Source organism: Hemitrygon akajei, chromosome 10, assembly GCF_048418815.1.
Source record: "Hemitrygon akajei chromosome 10, sHemAka1.3, whole genome shotgun sequence".
NCBI lineage: Eukaryota > Metazoa > Chordata > Chondrichthyes > Myliobatiformes > Dasyatidae > Hemitrygon > Hemitrygon akajei.
The window spans coordinates 117,437,413-117,457,619 of NC_133133.1; the positions used below are offsets into that span (position 1 = coordinate 117,437,413).

The 20,207-nt window shown below is 43.6% G+C and overlaps 1 protein-coding gene across 2 annotated transcripts in view; it reads right to left on the bottom strand.

Moving 5' to 3' along the window:
• Positions 1–3,580: 3,580 nt before the first annotated feature.
• Positions 3,581–20,207, bottom strand: part of LOC140734605 (thioredoxin reductase 1, cytoplasmic-like) — a 48,993-nt gene continuing 32,366 nt past the window's right edge. For both annotated transcript variants that reach the window (XM_073058810.1, XM_073058811.1), the window contains 8 exons: positions 19,325–19,550; positions 17,221–17,313; positions 16,573–16,649; positions 13,021–13,177; positions 11,523–11,630; positions 10,427–10,522; positions 7,917–8,051; positions 3,581–5,181 (listed from right to left, as the gene is read on the bottom strand). In XM_073058810.1, the coding sequence (XP_072914911.1) occupies positions 5,119–5,181; positions 7,917–8,051; positions 10,427–10,522; positions 11,523–11,630; positions 13,021–13,177; positions 16,573–16,649; positions 17,221–17,313; positions 19,325–19,550 (955 nt within the window). In that variant the 3' untranslated portion in view covers positions 3,581–5,118. The remainder of the gene's footprint in view (positions 5,182–7,916; positions 8,052–10,426; positions 10,523–11,522; positions 11,631–13,020; positions 13,178–16,572; positions 16,650–17,220; positions 17,314–19,324; positions 19,551–20,207) is intronic.

Here is a 20,207-nt window from a genome sequence, read left to right on the forward strand (position 1 = left end):
AATCTCTACTGCTGTTCCTTTACCTGTCATGTTATTCTCTCTTGTTAAGGTATTTCAGAGATTCACAGTTTGTTTACTGGATAATATTATTTACTCTAATTCTACACCTAGTCCTAGTCTAACACCACACGGACTTTTTCTTCCTATAACTTACTCTAATTCTACGCCTAGTCTAACACCTCGCCCGTTCAGACCCTTATCTCTTAAGGCGATATCCACGAGGACTTTCTACTCTAATTCTATTCTAGCACCTCGCCCGTTCAGACGCTTATCTCTTAAGGCGATATCCACGAGGACTTTCTACTCTAATTCTATTTCTAACACCTCGCCCGGGCAGACCCTTATCTCTTAAGGCGATATCCACGAGGACTTTCTACTCTAATTCTATTCTAACACCTCGCCCGGGCAGACCCTTATCTCTTAAGGCGGTAACCACGAGGACTTTCTACTCTAATTCTATTCTACTTTCCCTGCCCGTTCAGCCCTTCGTTTCATATGAAGTGGTACTCACAGGGATTTACCAACACCACGTGGACTTTTTCTTAACGTATTATCTTATTTGTACTTACCCTCACTGCAGTGTTCTTGAGCAATCCTCTGAGCCTCCTCTGTTAACCCCCAATTCTGCCAGATTCTTTGGACCGGAGAGACCCTTTGGCAGTGGTTCCACACTTCTGAGACTCCAAGACCTCCCCAAAGCCAACAGAGTTCTTAGTCCAAATTGTCGCAAAAAGCGCTTTCCTTTTGTTTGGGTGCACCCTTAATTCTGTTAGCCTTGTGGGGGTCCCTAGAGGACCGGAAAGTGTTCCTAATCTGCCATTTCCCTTCCGCGGGTCTCTATCCGGTCCTGCCGTGGTCGCCAATTATGTCGTGGTTTTTCGTGCCTTACAAATGACCAGGAGACGCAGAAGATTCTTCAAGAAGGGTTAAACTTTAATTTGCAAATCAAAGCTGAGACAGTCATTGAGCTAGTCGCTGATTGCCCACCGATCCTCGGACACAGCAGCTTTTAAAGCAATCTCTACGTGCGTACATTGTGCATAACAAATAATAAACTCAGAACTGAGCAATGTTCTAATCTACATTTCTTTAGTTCTTTAGCTACCTCTCATTAACACACCATTGTCTTCCACATTTTTAAGATCTCGGTCTCCTACCAAATTGAATACATGCATAGAAAATAATAAACTCAGAACTGAGCAATGTTCTAATCTACATCTCTTAGCTACCTTTCTTTAACACACCATTGTCATCTTCAGACTGCAGTCTCCTACCAAATTGAATACATGCATAGCAAATAGGAAAACTCAGAACTGAGCAATGTTCTAATCTACATTTCTTTAGCTCTTTAGTTACCTCTACATTCCTAAGATTTCATTCTACTAAATTGGGTACATGCATAGCAAATAACTGACTTCATAGTTAAAGTTTATACTTTTATACTCCAATAAAAGATACAGTGAAATGTGTCATTTGGATTAACAAGCAACACACCCGAGGATGTGCTGGGGGCAGCCCGCAAGTGGCACCACACATTTATTTATTTATTGATGCACTGCGGAGTGGGCCCTCCTGTCCCTTCGAGCCATGCCACCCCAGTAACCCCTGTCAACCCTTATTTAGCCCTATCTAATCATGGGATAATTTACAATGACCAATTCCTCCCAGTGGGAGGAAACCAGACCCCTGGGGGGTAAACTCCTTACAGATGGCGGTGAAATTGAACTCTGAACTCTGACACCCCAAGCTGTAAATGTGATGTGTTAACCACTGTGTTACCGTGACCCCCGATGGTATGGCCAGCAAGCTCAGCAGAATAACACAGAACATACCAAGCAACTTGTGGATTCATAGAAACTGGGTCTTCAATTTCCCCGGTGGACTCACTGAGATTTACAGATCTGGGGCTCTAGACACTGGGCCTCCATTTCTGGACTTCAATTCAATCTTCAGACTTTGATCTTTGGTATCAACCCAGGACTCATAAAGGATGGTGAATGACGTCCCAAACTCCAGGCCTTGGACTCTGCACTCACTGATGATGGGACCCCCAAATTTCCTTGTCGTTCCACTGGCCTGACATCTAACCACGTCTACATCGTTGGCCTTTAAACATGGACTGGAGGCTTAGACTCAAAACCAAAATTGAGCAGATTAAACGTTATGTTTAGTGTAAGGCAAACACTGCAAATCACAAACACACCATTCCTACCGTGAAGCATGGCGGTGGGGATGCTTCACTGCAGCAGGCCCTGGAAGGCTTGTGAAGGTGGAGGGTAAAATGAATGCAACAAAATACAGGGAAATCCTGCAGGAATACCTGATGTAGTAACAGGAGAATTGTGACTTGGGAGAAGATTTGTTTTCCAGCAAGCCAATGACTAAAGCCAAAGCTACACAGGAATAGCTTAAAAACAAAGTTACTTGGTCACTCCAGGACATTAAGAGTCCAGACCTCAATCCAATTGATAATGTATGGCTGGACTTGGAAAGAACTGTTCATTCACGATTCCCATGCAATCTGACAGAGCTTGAGAAGTTTTGTAAAGAAGAATGGGGGAAAATTGCAGTGTCCAATTGTGTAAAGACCTATCCACACAGACTGAAAGCTGTAATTGCTGCCAAAGGTGCATCTACTAAATACTGACCTGAAGGGGTTGAACCTTATGCGATCAATTATTTTGTGTTTCACATTTGTAATCAATTTAGATCACTTTGTAGAGTTCTGTTGACATAAAAGTATTGATCAGTGTAAAAAAAAGCCAAATTAAATCCTCTGTGATTCAATGTTGTAATACAATAAAGCATGAAAACTTCGGGGGGTGGGGGGTGAATACTTGTTATAGGCATTGTAAGTGTGCCTGAGACTTTTGCACGGTACTGTACTCGCACGGTACACAATATTTGTCAATATCTGGAGTACCAGAAGCAACATCCAACAGTCCCGATAAACTGCAGCAAAGTTAACAGTACCAGATTACTGGAGTGTCACTGTTTATATCTACAGATGTACCAAGGAGAGCGTTCTAACTGTTTGCATCACCATCTGCTTCGGAGGGACCATTCATCAGGATCAGGGAAAAAGCTGCAGAGGGTTGTAAATTCAGTCAGCTCCATCACGGGCATTTGCCTCCCCAGCACTGAGGACATCTTCAAAAGGCGATGCCTCAAAAAGGTGGCATCCGTCATAAAAGACACACCATGCAGGATGTGTCCTCTTCTCTTTACTACCAGAGAGGCAGCACAGGAGCCTTACTGCACACATCAACATTTCAGGAACTGTTCTTTGCCCTCTGCTTTCAGATTTCTGATAAAACACTAAACCCATGAACATTACCTCACTATTTTTGCACTACTTACTGAATTCTTATACATTTCTTATTGCAATTTATAGTACATTTGATGTACTTCACTGTACTGCTACCACAAAACAACAATTTTCAGGACATCAACGTTAATAAACCTGATTCTGATATTAAACTCAACACTAAAAGGACAATTCATGTTTGTAACATACTCCGAGAAGCTTCCTGATGCGCTAATTGTAGAATTTAAGACACAAAATAAAAGCAAACACAAATTCATCAAGCAAAAACTATTTTAATTTTCTACAAAGTCAATTACATTCATTTTAGAACCAATGCCAATGAAGTTCAAATCTTAACCATGATAGACAATTGTGTCACTGGTACATTAGTCACCAGTCTTTGAAAAAAGAGTAATAATCCTTTAACTTCCCGAATGGTGCCTCTGGGAGTTGTAGTCATCAGTGGTCCAGCCCCACTCTGCCACAGATCTGTGTACTTCTGGGAGGGTTGGACATCACATTGGGAACCATCATGCTTTGAGCACCAAATGCAATAACCATTGACAGAAAGATCTGTGAGGTACAGTGTATCACATTTATTATCCAAACAAGGCTTTCCATTGAAATAACTTTCCTAAAAATTTTCAGGCAGGTTGTTCTGCAAAGAAACTATTCCCAAGCTCCGCGTACAAAAGGATACGTCGGTACAAAGTGGCTCGGCCTTTATAAAAAGCCAGCAACCTAAGGTACAGCTGATGTTACAGCAGCAGCCATGAAACAAAGCAGCTTTACATTTACACAGGAATTTTTAAGATCACACCTGACGCTACATTTACACGAGGCACTTGTGCCCTGGACTCTGGGCAGTCTGCCACTGCAGACTTTAGCTTAGGTATGGACCAACTCCAGCAGGTGACTCACCGGCACTGCAGCTGCCTTTGAAAGGGGATCACCAACGTGCTCTAGAAGCCAGCGAAGGGCTCTTTCTGTGCTGGAGAGTGATATGCAAAAGATACTACAGAGAGTTTTCAGAGGTTACAGTGATCACAAGAATGTTTGAGGGACAGTGCCTTTTAACATTAGGAACTGCTGCACAAAATTAATGTCTACGAAGTTCTAATACTGGGGATTAATTAGGCGCTGACTGCAGCATGCAGCGAGTGATAATCAGTGCAGTGTCTCTGCTTCACACATTAACTGTTTATTGGGGAGGGGGGAGAAGGTAAAACTGGCATCAGATCAAGCTGAGGTAAATACCAAATGCTCTCCCATTATTCTGAACACAGAACTGGAGAAAATATATTATGCACAATAATAAAATATTCATACAAAAATTCAATGAATTTTTGAAATGTGCAGGATGATTTTAAAAAAAGTAAACCCCATTATTCGAAAAAGGAATACACACAAACATCAGACAATACAATACACGCGTTTTCCTGCTTTAAATTTTGGTCTGTGTTGGTACGGTATTGGAAGACCATGCCCAGAATCACTGAGAGTTGCCAAGCCGTGCTTGCAATCTTCCGCCGCAGCCTTCCACTTGAAACTGGTTCCAGGCCGAGACTTCATGACAGCATCGGGACGATGCTCTGCAATGCATCAGCTTGCTTCGGGGAACGAGCAGCAACCCTGCCGTTGCACTAGCTGTCAACGGTATCAACATCATCTCGCACTGTCAGGGAACCTACAGTGAACACCAGTCCTTCGGGGTGGGACGGTGTCTCAAAAGTGAAGGTTTCAGACTGGACAGTGTTAGCTAGGGATGAAGTGAACCGATGCAACAACTGTGGCAACAGCAGGGCTTAACCTCAGCAGCCCGACACCTGGGCATTTGCACCCGACTCTTTAGTGATCGATAGTGTGGTGAACACCTAAAAAAAACAAAAAATATCGCAAGTGATTAATAAAGCAAAATGGAAAAGACTATCCCATTTTTAATTGGAAAAAAAAACTTGAGATGCCCCCGCAATGAAGATTATAGATCAGACCAACATACAGCTAGGTCACGCAACCCAACCGGTTCTACGTCCCACTGGGAAACTCAAAGCCTGTGAATCCAACAGTCCACTGGAGGCTGAAAACTGCCTGTCGGGGGATTGGAGGACTGTCTATGTGTGAGGGTGGGTATTTGGGAGGACGGGGCATGTTTTGCTGTTGTCTTGCCAAGCATTGCGGGCACTCTACATTGGCACCGGAGTGTGTGGCACAACTTACGGGCTGCCCCCATCACATCCTTAGCTTGTGTTGGTTGTTAATGCAAAGGATGCATTTTGCTGTAACGTTTCAATGTACATGTGATAAATAAATCTGAATCTGGTGTTCTGCCACTCTTCCACCAATTCCATCAGGGTAACTGACTGATCTTTCGTCCCCTTTATTTACACAGCTTCTGATACATCCCGGAAACTCCAAAAGGTCAATTTTAAAATTTACTCTTTAGAAGGGGATGACATTGGTACAGGGCTTCTCTGAAGTGTTAGTGGATAACCAGATATCCTAGAATGGGAGCGTGGACATTTGGAAAGCAGTTACAATTAATTTTGCCAACTACTCTGGTTTCAAGATTACCTCATTTAAGTCAAAGCCACTTTGGGGAACTTAAAGACAAACAGAAGTGCAATAATGTTTTGTGACATATTGGGAACAACAAGGTCACACTGCTAGTATATGCAAACTTGGCCGTTTAACTTCTGTGCCACATTATCACCAAGTTTACCAAACTAAGCCATTGAAACAAAGTAAAGAAACATCTAACTTGCATCTACAGCCTGCAATAGAAGCCACATTCAAGTCGATACAGCAAGACTAATACTCATAATACTGCTAACTTACAAATTGTTACTGTCACACGAAGGCAAAATTTCAAGTCAAGTCCCTTTTATTGTCATTTCAACCATAACTGCTGGTACAGTGCATAGTAAAAGTGAGACAACATTTTTCAGGACCATGGTGTTACATGGCACAGTACAAAAACTAGACTGAACTACATAAAAAAACAACAGAGAGAAAAAAAAACAACTACACTAGACTACAGACCTACCCAGGAAAATTTACAGGCAACAGCAAAGTTGTGTCAACCCAGTGAGTTGTTTACTTTAGATATTTCCCTCAAACTTTTCATTGTTCCAATTTCTACCTTAAAGCCCTTCAAAGTATCTTCCCAGGTCCCCATCCATTCTTTCCTGGGCAAGACACCACCTCCCCCCCTCCATCTCACAACCTTTAACAAGATACCATCAACCAGAATTTTCCACATCGTTTGAATAGGTTATTTTTGGAGCTGATCTTCAGAAAAGGGAATAAAAGCAAAACAGAGCCAGTCTTTTGAGTTTTTTTTTGTCAGACATCAAAAGGGTTCTTCAAAGTAAAACTCCTTACAAAAGGATTAAATAAATTGATCCAACATAGATAATGAGCTGAAACAATTTCTACCATGATCTACTTCACAGCAAAAATCCAATTTCAAGTGGCCAAGACACAAATTTGTTAACTGAATCATTAAGAATGCTCTCAAAACAACATCTGCACATTTGCTTACTCACATGGGTATAAATATTCATATTTAAACCAGTTAATGGCAAACCTCAGACTGCAGATATCAAGTGTTACTCTTCACATTTATAAAGCTGCTCAGAGCGATTTGAATTATAATAGCCAGCCCATTCCAGGCAACAGTGATTCAGTTAATACCATCAGCCCTGGTTCAGTCTCACCCTCTGGTGCTACCTGGGCTGAGCTTGCCCACTGTGATCTCATAGTTTCCCCTGGTAGCCTCCCACACGCTAACAACAGGCCACTAAATTGTATCTCGTGTAGTGGATAGTAGATGACAATATGCAGAGGACAAGTCGTGGGGAAAATTAGTCTCAGAGATGAGTTGCACTCCAAACTGGCATCGATTCAGGAAGCCATTTGGGTTTGGTCCATCTTGTTTGAGGAGACATGGGATTTAGCTACCACCACGTTATTTCAGATCAAAACATAGTGAAATGCGTCATTTGCATTAACAGCCAACACACTCAAGGATATGCTGGATAACTTGGACAACTTTTACTCATCCTTTGAACATTATAATTCCATTAATCATCGATTGTCTATTAAACACTGGACACAAGACAGATGAAAATTCTACCCATTAAGTTATTGTCACTCAGATGATCTTCACTGCTAGAATAGTTTTGCATTGTACAATGGTAGCATAGCAGTTAGTGCAACTCTATTACAGTAAAACAAAATTTAAATAAAGAACCTAGGGTGCCTAAGACTTCTGCCTAGTATACGTCACTTTACGCTAACTTGTACACCGACAGAATTTCTTTTTTTAAATCTGTTAAAATGCTCTCAGTACTGTGTTTTGCACCTTGATCCAGAGGATCATTGTTTCATTTAGCTGTATACAGTTAAATGACAATAAACTTGAACTCTTGGGCCCTTTCACAACCCACATCTCTTCAGCAAAAAACGTTTGCTTGAAACCTCCTGTAAACTGCCTTAGGACATTTCACTATGGTTAGCCACACCACTGCAATCCAGGTGGCTTTGTTGGTCATGGGGCTGTATGAAATTACATTAAACCCCCGCACGAAGATTACATTTAACGTGTTACCTCAGCGCACACTGGATGAATCCCTATTGTGCTGTCGAGCTGCTCCTTCGTCATTCCACACTTCATTGCTGCACCAAATCCTTGGGTGACCTCTCCAGCATTTGGGCCCAGAACGTGGAAACCAATTACTCTTTTCTGAAAGGGAAAGGACGTCTATTTAACCTGCGTAGCGATCTTACCATCAGCCATTACAGGGCCACAAAAGGTTAACTTCCCGTCCACCATTTTAAACACTGTGCTATTACTCAGGCCAACACCCAGTGGCTTTACACTGTAAGACAATGTCCAGCTTTAGGCCAACGTGGACCATATATCCTGGAGTCAATGTTGTTGGTTTAGGAATTCCCAATGATTTTCATTACAGTCCGTCACTCCCACACCTCAGCCGAATCCAAAGAATTAAAAAAAGCAACGATCAAAAACCAAAACAGACGATATTACATTTTTACATTAATTTACATTAGGGCTTTTCTCTTTGGAGTGGAGGATGAGAAGTGATGAGAGTTCTGGTCACTTCATTATAGGAAGGATGTGGAAACTTTAGAGAGAGTGCAGAGGAGATTAACCTGGATGCTGCTTGGATTAGAGGACATGTCTTTATCAGGATAGGTTGAAGAAGCTAAGGTTTTTCCTCTTTAGACAATGAGGATGAGAGGTGACTTGAGAGAGAGGTATGAAATGATAAGAGGCATAACTCGAATGGACAACCTGAGACAGGGTGGAAATGACCAATACGAGAAGGCAAAATTTTAAAGTGGGTGAAGGAAAGTATAGGGAAGATATCAGACGCAACAGAGGGTGGTGGGTGTGTGGAGGGCGCTGCCAGGGTTGGTGGTAGACACTCTTAGACAGGCACACGAATGACGTGTTCCACGTTAACATTGAAAATATTGCAGATACTAAAACTCTGAAATAAAATAGGAGTGCTGGGGATGTATGCAACAAGCTGGGCAGCATCTGAGGAGAAACAGTTAACAGTTCATATTCATCACAATGGGAAGTGTGAATATGAACGAGCATGGTTTAAGTCCAAGAGAAAGGATATGATAATAAGGAAAATAAGATTGTTAGTTATTACTTTGTCATTGCTGAGGACAACGAGATTGCAGTGCTATTCCACTCAGTGTAAAACAGTGTATTGGCAAATCAATGACTAAAAACACAATCATCGTCAACTTGTGTCATGTCGTATGGTGTGGGCGTTCATGGCCTCATGACCATGACTGTTCTTCGCAAATTTTTCCACAGAAGTAGTTTGCCATTGCCTTCTTCTGGACAATGTCTTTACAAGACAGGTGACCCCAACTATCGTCAATACTCTTCAGAGAGTGTCTGCCTGTCATTAGTGGCTGCATAGCCAGGACTTGTGATCTGCACCGGCTGCTCAAACGACCATCCACCACCTGCTCCCATGGTTTGACGTGACCCTGATCAGGCCAAGGTGATCACCCAGACTGTCTGGTTTATCAACACAGTGGAGACCACCGTGTGTGTTCTGAATGTAGAAGACTAAACTGGAAGATATGCAAGTTAATCGCTGAATTTCTGAAGAAATTTCATTCCAACTTCCTTGGCAAGATTGTGCAAGACTCTAGCTACATTTCTAGCTAAATATACAGCAAAATTCACTGGAATTAATATCCTTTGCTCCAGTCTCACCAGCTTCTGAACAGCTTGAGTTGAAAACCAGTTTCCTATTCTAGAGATCCAGCACAAGCCCGTGCTGCCCAATTACACCCATGTGACCAATGAACCTACTAACCTGTACGACTTTAGAACATGGGAGGAAACCAGAACTCACAGAGGAAACCCAGAAGAACGTACAAACTCCCTATAGACGGCGGTAGGAATTGAACCCCCAAATCGCTGGCACTGTAAAGCATTACGTTAACCACTACATTGCCATGCTGCCCCCTATTCAAATCTAAACCTGGGATTTTCCTGTGTTACCCACTTTAATTCAGTGGTACCAACCCCTAGTTAATCAGATCACCACCACCCATCTGGCAGAACTGGTCCTCACAGTGAACAATTTCTATTTCTGCTCCTGCCACTCTCTCCAAACCCACCGTGTAGCCACGGGCCCCAGTTATACCCGTCCTTTCACTGCTAACAGTCCATGTTCCAAGCCTTCACTGCTGATGCTCCCCAGCTCTTCCTGCACTACAATAATGACTGCATTGGTGCTGTTTCATTCACCCGTGCTGAGCTCCTCAATTTCATCAACTTCCATCCTGCCCTTAAATTCACTTGGTCCATTTCTGACTCCTCTCTCCCCTTTCTCAGTCACTGGGACAAATTGTCTACTGATATTTTTTTTTCTAAATGAAGGATCTTGGCCCGAAATGTTGATTCCTTATTCCTTTCCATAGATGCTGCCCGACCTGCTGAGTTGCTCCAGCACTTTGTGTGTGTTACCCTGGATTTCCAGCGCCTGCAGAAACCTCTTGTGTTAATCAAGGACCCTTTGCTGTTTGGAAATCAGTTTTAAACATTTCATAAATACATACCTGATCTTGCTTGTTGCAAACAATCTTAGCATAACACTTGTTGTTATCTCTTGATGGGACTGTCCATTCCAGTGGCCAGAAGTAACTGTGATAGACCTAAAAAACACACAAAGATCACAATGATGGAACTGCACGAGAAGCAACAACCGCAATGATAACAATGGCTAGTTTGCTGCTGTAGTAATACAGGTCCTCCCCAGCTTACAGATACCTGACTGGTATCTGTAACAAGCATTTGGGAGACCAGATCAATGGATTTGTCAGTTGTTGTGTGGCAAGACTGACTTGTGAACTGTCAGAGTTACAAACAATTCACAAGAGCTGAACCCTGCCGTTGCCTGGGGAGGATTTGTGTAGATAATGCATTCGGTTTTAGATAAATTCCACTTTCTTAGCCAGAGAACTAAAAAAAATCAGTTGCAGTAATAACAACCTTGAAATTCAGACCAACACTAAAGACCAAATATTCATTTCTCTACAGTATACCATGGAAATAAATCCAACATATTTTCCCATCACATTTTATGCACCTCCAGTCGCAAAAATATGGCCAATTCTTAACAGGTCTCTGAAATTAACCAATGACCCACTAATATTGGAGTAATTAAGAGTCTGACTGTAGTGTGACCACTCGAATTGAGTATGATGTTCACCTGAGGGTTGTCTATGGGAGGGTCACCACAGGACCTCATTTAGGACGTTAGGACGGATCACCTTAGCAGACAGCTAAGTGTGTGACTTTAACATGGGGAGGCAGATACATGGGCAGCCACCACATGGCCCTGGACAGATCGAGACCAGGGTCCAGTAGCAACGAATGCAAAGTGACTTCACAGCTGCAGCCTTTCTTCACCATCACTGCTGCTGTGATGTGTCGCTTCCGCCAGCTCCACCACTGAAGTCTTGGTTAGTTCGCTCTGTCTGGAACCCCTCCCTCAACCTTACCGCCATGGGTGACCCTACCGGGAGCCTAGCTCCTGACAGCATCGCTGTCAGGGTCTCAAGAACTCACAAGCCCCTCCACCACAACCACGCGACAATCCTCGGAGAAGAGTTTGCACGTACAGCTAATTGAAACCTCACATCCTTGACTCACCTCCACATTCTCCTCCCCAAACTTTTCCATAGCTGCTTCTTCCGAAAAGCCGCAGGCGCCATATTCCAAAGGAGTGAAGACTGCTGTGGGCACGTTCACGTAGTCACACTGCAGGGTGTTATGATCAAAAATAAAATACATCAACTGCTGAACAGGCAGGTTAGGGTTTAAGTGCAATTCAAAATTCTGTTAAACAAACAAAAGCTGCATGTTCCACTTCATTAGGTACACCTGCTCATTGATGCAAATATCTATCAGCTAATCACGCGACAACAACGCAATGCATAAAAGCACGCAGACATGGTCAAAAGGTTCAGTTGTTGTTCAGACCAAACATCAGAACGTGACTTTGACCGTGGAACAATTGCTGGTGCCAGATGGGGTGGTTTGACTATCTCAGAATTTGCTGGCCTCCTGGGATTGTCACACACAACAGTCTCTAGAGTTCACAGAGAATGGTGCAAAAAACAAAAAAAAACATCCAGGGAGTGGCAGTTCTGTGGGCAAAATGCCTTGTTCATGAGAGAGTTCATGAGAGAGGTCAGAGGAGAATGGCCAGACTGGTTCAAGCTGACAGGAAAGTGACAGTAACTCAAATAACTACATGTACAGAGCACTAAAAGTGACACCCAACCCATGAAGTATTTTTAAAAAAAGCTTTGCTGAGGCAGGCTTCAAAGGAAAAGCCCTAAAGGACAATGTCATAAATTTCATGAGAAGTCGCCAAACCTAGGATCCAAATAGCTAAAAGCACTAAAGCCAAAGTTACTTTTAAATCAAAAATGAGCAGTTACGATTCCAGGTCTTGCATTTCATGGCATTTTTCACACACCCCCGCCCCCCGAGTACGGAGGAATAGTTCAAGTGATGTGCTAAACCTGGCCACAGTCTGCACAGCAAGATCCCACCAATAGTGAGATACTGATCTAACAAACCAGAGCATTCCTTGCTGATTTGTGTACGGTTAGCAATGAAACTTTTAATCAGATTAATATCTCACCCAAGTTACTTAAGCACTGTTACTTTGACTATATTGAATGCATGTGTCAAATGTGTGTACAATGGGAGCTTTGTAGAAATTTCTTGGTAGAATTAACCCTTCCCTCATCAACTAGCAACAGGGAATTCGATACTGTAGTCACCAAAAGTCCAGATGGCTTCATTATATCTCAAGTCCATCATTGACCTTACTTCCAAATCAAGTCAATCACTGAGACGCGTAGGCAGCTCCCAAGTCTGTGATGGGTACGACACAAGCAGTGTGGTTAACAGCTTTCAGATTCAAGCCATCCGAGCCACGCAATACTTATAACAGCAAGAAGGTGTACCAGGCCCTAAAGACATTGCAGGGAGCCAGTTCACAGTTCTGTTACATACCCCAAAGGGTGTCTATGGACACCTCATTCACTCCCAAGTTATTTAAACTGAAAAATTTTGGGCAGAATTTTTTTTGTGCACCCAAAGGAAGGAAGCCAGTAATTGAACTGTAGATTTATACCTTGAGAGTAGATCCTCCATAGAGCCTCTTGGCTAGCAAGCGACCAGCCTGAATGGCCACTGGGGTGAGCTGCAACTTCCCATCCAAAATGTCACCAATGGCATAAATGTACGGTACATTTGTTTGCTCAACGTCATTGACAGGAATCCGGCCAGACCTGAAAGAAATTGCTTCTTAAGATACTTGCAATAAACATGTCACACAGTAAGTGGCTCATGTCTTAGTGCAGTGACCTCTCCTTCTCAGTGCATTGGCTATGAAGCACAGCTGAAGTTTAGATCACACAACATAGCATCGAGGCTGCTCCACCGTTCCATCATTCATTTCCCCTTTCAACCCCATTCTCCTGCCTTCTCTCCATAACCTTCGACACCCTTACTAACTACAAATCTATCAACCTCCATTTTAAATACACACAATGATTTGGCCTCCTCAGATTCACCATCATCTGGTTAAGAAATTCCTCCTCATCTCTGTTCTTCTAGTCTGATGCTGGTCCTAAACACCCCCACTACTGGACACATCCTCTCCATGTTCACTCTATTTAGTCCTTTCAATACTCAATAGGTTCCAACAAGATCCCGGCTCATTTCTCTAAACTTACTTAAACTTAAACTTAGAAGTACAAGCCCAGAGCTCAGCTCTCCTCATATGTTAACACTTCCATTCTCGTGAACCTCCTCTGCACCCTCTCCAATGCCAGAACAAGGGGCCCAAAATGGGCCAAACTCCACAAGTTGCTGCAAGGTCGATACTGCTATGAAACAATCTTCAAGTGGAGGAATGCTTGCTGGTTTCGTTAGTGAATTAGACAACCCCCCCAGCCGCTGCATTATCAACACAACCCTGTCTAATATAACAAAACTGGCCTGCTCGAGGAGAAACTTCACTAGATGTGCACACAGCAATTATCACTAAAAGCTGCTTATCCACAAGAGTGTGCACCCTCACGCTAGGCAAAGCATTTGGCTTGAAGTAAGTCTCCTTCAAATTTAAAAAGATAACGGGAAGTTGAATTGAAAGGGGTGGCCACCAGGATATCCTGCTTTTTGTTGCAGATGGAACAGAAGTGCAATTGCAGTTTTTGTAAATTTGGAGCTTTGTATTGAGCTGGGACAAGGACTCCTTTAACTTAGATGCAGGAGCTTTTAATCTTCAACTTGGGTTCCAGCAATGACACTTCATCAAGTGCTGTTATTCCTCAGAATTATAATTTCAGAGGACCCGTCCTGGGCCTAGTGCAATTATGAAGAAAGCACAGCAGAGCTCCTACTTCCTTAGGAGTTTTGACAAACTTCTATAGGTGTATAGTGGAGAGCGTGTTGACTGACTGCACCACAGCCTGGTATGGAAACGTCAATGCCCTTGAAAAGAAAATCCTACAAAAAGTGCTGGATATGTCCCAGTCGATTATGGCTAAAGCCCTCTCCACCACTGAGCACATCTACATGAAACGCTGTCACAGGAAAGCAGCATCCATCATCAGGGACCCCCCCCACCTCCCAGGTCGTGCTCTCTCCTCACTGCTGCCATTAGGGAGAACGTACAGGAATCTCAGAAACCACACCATCAAGAACAGTTATTACCCGTCAACCATCAGGCTCTTGAACCAAAGGGGATAACTTCACTCGCCCCATCATTGAAATGCTCCCACAATCTATGGACTCACTTTCAGGACTCTTCATCTCACCATGAACTCAGTATCTATTGTTTATACATTTATTATTATTCCTTTCTTTTTGTAGCTGCAGAGTTTTCTTTTGCACACTGGTTCAGCGCTCAGGTTGGCGCAGTCTTTCTCTGATTCTGTTACGATTATTGTTGTATTATGGATTTATTGAGTATGACTGCAAGAAAATGAATCTCAGGGTTGTATATGGTGACATATATGTACTTTGAAAATAAATTTAATTTGAACTTTTAGTTACATGTGTACCAATTTTTAAATGGGCATGCTTAAGAAAATACTTGGCTGGTCATAAAATGACCCAAAAATGCACGGGGTTTAAATGTAAAATTAAAAATCAATATTTATCTCAACATCATTTGCTCATCATACTGAGCACGACTTGACTCCTTCATTTCCTAGATCAGTGACAAGGCATCAAAAGTTTTTCACTGAATTTAAAGCAGATTAGGACACTGGTGATCACTAGAAGCTTCTCTTCCTCCTCCCAGTTTTAAAATAGCCCGGCCCATCACACTCCCCAGCCTCCCCTCCCCAAATTTGTCTGCACTCCCTACTGCATTGTGAAGGAATCCAAGGGTCCCGCTCACCCCAGTCAATCACTCTCTCGTGATTCTTCCGTCACGCAGAAGCCCGAGAGCGTGTACCACAAAGCTGAAGGACAGTTTCTACCCAGCTCTTAGCAGACTCGTCATGGGCCAAAGCTGAATTCTGGATCTCCCAATCCCAATCAGCCCTTGTACTTCATCTGTTCATTCTTTCTATCGGCAACCTGATGTTCTGCATCCTGCAAGACATGATCGGTCTAGACGGCACGCACAGAGTTTCTCCCCCCCACCACCTTGGTGCATGCAACAATAGTAAACCAACGCCATTATCCACACCCGCTTACACTCCTAGCTTGTAAACAGGAAGACTAATCATCAAATTACAGATTAACACACTTTCCTTTCCTTTGAGGTGATAGGAATGGGGGAGCAAAGAAAGATTAGATTGGAAATCTGAAGCAGCACACAAAATGCTGGGGGAATTCAGCGGGCCAAGCAGTATTTACAGAGGGCAATAAGCCGTCGATGCTTCAGGCCAAGACTCTTCATCAAGACTGGAAAGGAAGGGGAGAAGCCAGAATAAAAAGGCATGTGTGTGTGTGTGGGGGGAGGGGGACCAGTACAATCTGGCAGGTGAGGGGGGAGGGTGAGGAGAAGCCGGGAGGTGACAGGAGGAGATCGTGAAGAGCTGAAGGAGGAATCTGATAGGAGAGGAGAGTGGACCATGGGAGAAAGGGAAGGGGGAAGGAAGGACACCAGAGGGAGGTGATGGGCAGGTGATAAGAATCAGAATTGGGTTTAACATGAAGGGGCAAGAGTTGAGCCAGAATGTGGAGGGGGGTGGGAAGAAAAAATTAGAGAAATCAATGTTCATGCTGCTGGAATCTGGAATTGTCCCAAGAAGCTATGGAAGTGAATCAGGTAGTCAACTGGAACAAGAAAGATTGATAGCGAGCATTTAGGATTTGGAATGCAGACGTAAACGGGAGCTTTAACCCTAAGCAAAGGTCAGGATAGGTTGAATGGCACCTTGCACTTCTACATTCCTTCCTTTAGCTCTCTGGGCAGGCCAGCTGAGGATGGGGCTGTGAAGGAGAAAGACATTCCTGTAAATGTGACCATTAACTTGGCAAAGTAGAAAGGGGAATTGATTTAAAAGATAAACAAGTTTGTAAGGTTATTAAAAACAAGCAAAACTGATAAAGCAACAGAGTACACCTTCACTATAGATGCTGCCGAACAGAATTTGCTGCATCATTTGATTTACACACAAGCTTTTTGCTGCTTGCTTGCGATAAAGAGACACCACTTGCTTACTTTTCATTGACTTTTACTTCCACTTTGTCCAAGCCGATATTTTTGGTGCAGGCGTCCCTCCCAACGGCCAGCAATACCTGTGAAAACAAAACAAGCGTTCTTAGAACATTCCTTAATAAGCAACATTGTCCAATGACTTGTCGTCTGCAAAGCTTTTCACCTTGAGCAGGAGGTACAGGAGCCTCACACCACCGGGTTCAGGAAAGACATTACCCTATAACAATCAGGCTCCTGAACCAGTATGGATAACTCACTCAACTCTGAACTGATTCACTTTCAAGGACTCTTCAGGTTCTCAGTGCTTTTTTAAAACAGCACAATTTATCTTCTTTTGCATACTGGTCATCAGTCAGCCTTTATTTATAGTTTTTTTTTGTAAATTCCATTGCAATTCGTTATTTACTTGTAAATACTTGCAAGAAAATAAACCTCTAGATGTGTACATAACTTGATAATAAATTTTGCTTTGACTTAACAAGATAGCCAGTAAAGGAGGTGTACAGTCTATTCCCGTTAGCACTCTAGTGGCAACTCATTTCATGTCATTTTAACAGGTAAAAAGGCTCACAGCCAAGCACAAATCCTTAAATTCCTCTCCCCCACCCCCCAAGCACAGGCCTGACTAGGTCTACAGTCTTTGTCACCTACAGTGTTATATTCCCCTTCAATGGTTTCCGAGCTGACTGTAGATCGAGCAGTTACTTTCAACTTCCCTGGTGTCCCTGCTTCAAGTTCTTCAATCTATAAACAGAGGAAACAAGTATTAGTTTAACGATAACAATACTGTTACACCGCAAGAGAAGCTGCAATCATTTTGCTGGTCATCGGGTTCTGGTACAGTGTCCAACAGACTGCAGCAAGCTGACGGGCTTGAGGACCTGAGTTACAGGGAAAGGGTGAGGAGGTCAGGACTTTAGTCCCTGGATTGCAAGAGAATGAGGGGAAACTTTATAGAGATAAACATAATTATGAGGCGTATAGATAGGGTGAATGCATGCAGGTGTTTCCCCCTCAAGTTGGGTGAATCTAGAACTAGAGGTCACAGGTTAAGGGTGAAAGGTGAAATATTTAAGGAGAATCTGGGGGAGGGGGCACTACTTCACTCAAGAGGGTGATGTGAGTGTGGAACAAGTTGCCGGCACCTTGGGGTGTCCCACAGTTGGGGCTAAGAAATGCCAGTCAGTTCTCTAATGCGCATCCCGTTGCCCGAAATCTGCACAAGTTATAGAGTCATTGAACACTACAGCACAGAAACGGGCCCAGTGGTAGAGCAGCACGACAGGTGGTGTGTTACTTTACAGCTCCAGTGATCCGGGTTCAATTCCCGCTGCTGTCCGTAAGGAGTTTGTACTTTTTCCCCTGTGACGGCATGCATGTGTTTCCTCCAGGTGCTCTGGTTTCCTCCCACAGTCCAAAGCCGTAGAGTTAGGGCGAGTACGTTGTGGGTGTGCTACGTTGGTGCTGGAAGTCTGACAATGCTTGCAGGCTGCCTCCAGCACGCATTTGGACTGTGTTGGTTGTTGATGCATTCCATTGTATGTTTTGACGTAAAATGTGACGAACGAGGCTAATCTTCATTAGAACTTGCAAAGGACGTTTGTGTCAGAAACCTATCCCTGAAGTATTGAGCGCAGAACCAGGACTGCAGGGTCTGTTTTCTCTGCAGTGGAGGAGACTGAGAGTTCACTTTATAGATGAATAGACGAGGGGTGATTGATAAGTTTGTGGCCTAAGGTAGAAGGAGATGAGTTATACAGCTCTCGTTACATGTACATGCAGTTCAACTCTGAGTGATTATGCAGAAAGTTTGAAGTTATTAACTCACCTCTTTCTACCTTAAGCCACGAACCTATCAATCACCCCTGCTGTGGACCACTTCTGGAGGTCCAAGACACTGACTTCTACAAAAAAGGATCTGTCTGCTCCACGACCGCTGGGCTAGGTGTGTAAATGTAGGAAAAATAAATGTGCTAGGTTTTCTAAAATTGACTCCTTCTACCTTAGGCCACAAACTTATCAATCACCCCTTGTAAAATCATGAGAGGCACAAGATCGATGGGCAGTCTTTTCCCCAGGGTTACCATCATCATGTGCCATGTTGTATGACATAGGTGATCATAGTCTCACGACCACAATTACACTTGGTAAATTTTTCTACCCAAGTGTTTTGCCATTGCCTTCTTCTGGACAGTGTCTTTACAAGACAGATGACCCCAGCCATTATCAGCACCACTTCAGAGATTGTCTGTCTGTCATCAGTGGTCACATAGTCAGGACTAGTGATATGCACCAGCTGCTCATACGACCATCCACCACCTGCTCCCATGGGTTTACATGATCCTGATCTGGATGGGGGGGGGGGGGGGGGGGAAGGGGGGTTAAGCAGATGCTACACCTTGCCCAAGGGTGACCTGCAGGCTAACAGAGGGAAGGAGCCTCCTTTGTTAGAGATGTATCTTCACCCCACCACCGCCCAGGGTAGGACAGTCTAAAACGAGAACGTACAAGGCGAGAGGAGAAAGATTTAAAGGAAACCTGCAGGGCAAATTTTTTCCAACCACCACTAGCTGTGGAATGAGCTGCCAGGGGAAGAGCTAAAGCAGAGTACAATTACAACATAGAGCAGACGTTGGGACAGGTACATGAATAGGGAAGGCTGAGGGGATATGGCCAAACCCAGGCAATTGGGACTAGATCAAGTATGTGGCATGGTCACTCTGGATGAATTGGGGGTAACAGAGCTCATTCTCACCTTAAATGGTACAAACTGACGAATGAATTTGACTCCATGGGACTCCATGTAGTCCCCAATCAGATCTGCCATCTGCTGATCAAATCCACGCAGCAGGATGGAGCGAACCATTACCGTCACATCCAGCCCGAGTCCCGCGAGAAACCCTGCACACTCCAGGGCAACATAGGAAGCTCCGACCACTAAAGTCTTCCCAGGACAGTAGGGTAAAGAGAACAGGTCATCACTGCAATCAGGAAGAAAATATTAAACTTCAGATTGCACGCCTTGCTTTTGAACAGCATTCCCCAAAAACCTCCAAAAAAAAAGTACTTTACAGCTTGCTATATATGAAGTGCAGTCACAAATGGGGCTTGTCATACATTACTACAGCATGCAAACAGGCCCTTTGGCCCATCTTGTCCATGCAAACTGTTATTCTGAAGAAGGCATGTTAGCGGCTATATTTCGTTACAAGCTTGAGGCCATTTGGTTCATCACCAAAGAGTTCAGCAAATTTCGACAGATGTACCGTGGAGAGCGTTCCAACTGGCCGCATCAGCATCTGGTATGGAGGGGCCACTGCACAGAACTGGAAAAAGATGAAGGAAGTTGCAAACTTGGTCAGCTCCATCACGGGCACCAGCCTCTCCAGCATTGCGGACAAAAACAACATCCACCGTGAAGGACCCCCATCACCCAGGACATTCCCTCTTCTCATTACTACCTTCAGGGAGGAGGTACAGGAATCTGAGGACACACACTCAACACCTCAGGAACAGCTTCATCCCCTCTGCCATCAGATTTCTGAATGGACAATGAACCCATGAACACTATCTCACTATTTTTGAGCTCATTTTGCATTATTTTATTTAATTTTTAAATATTGTTCTTATTGTAATTT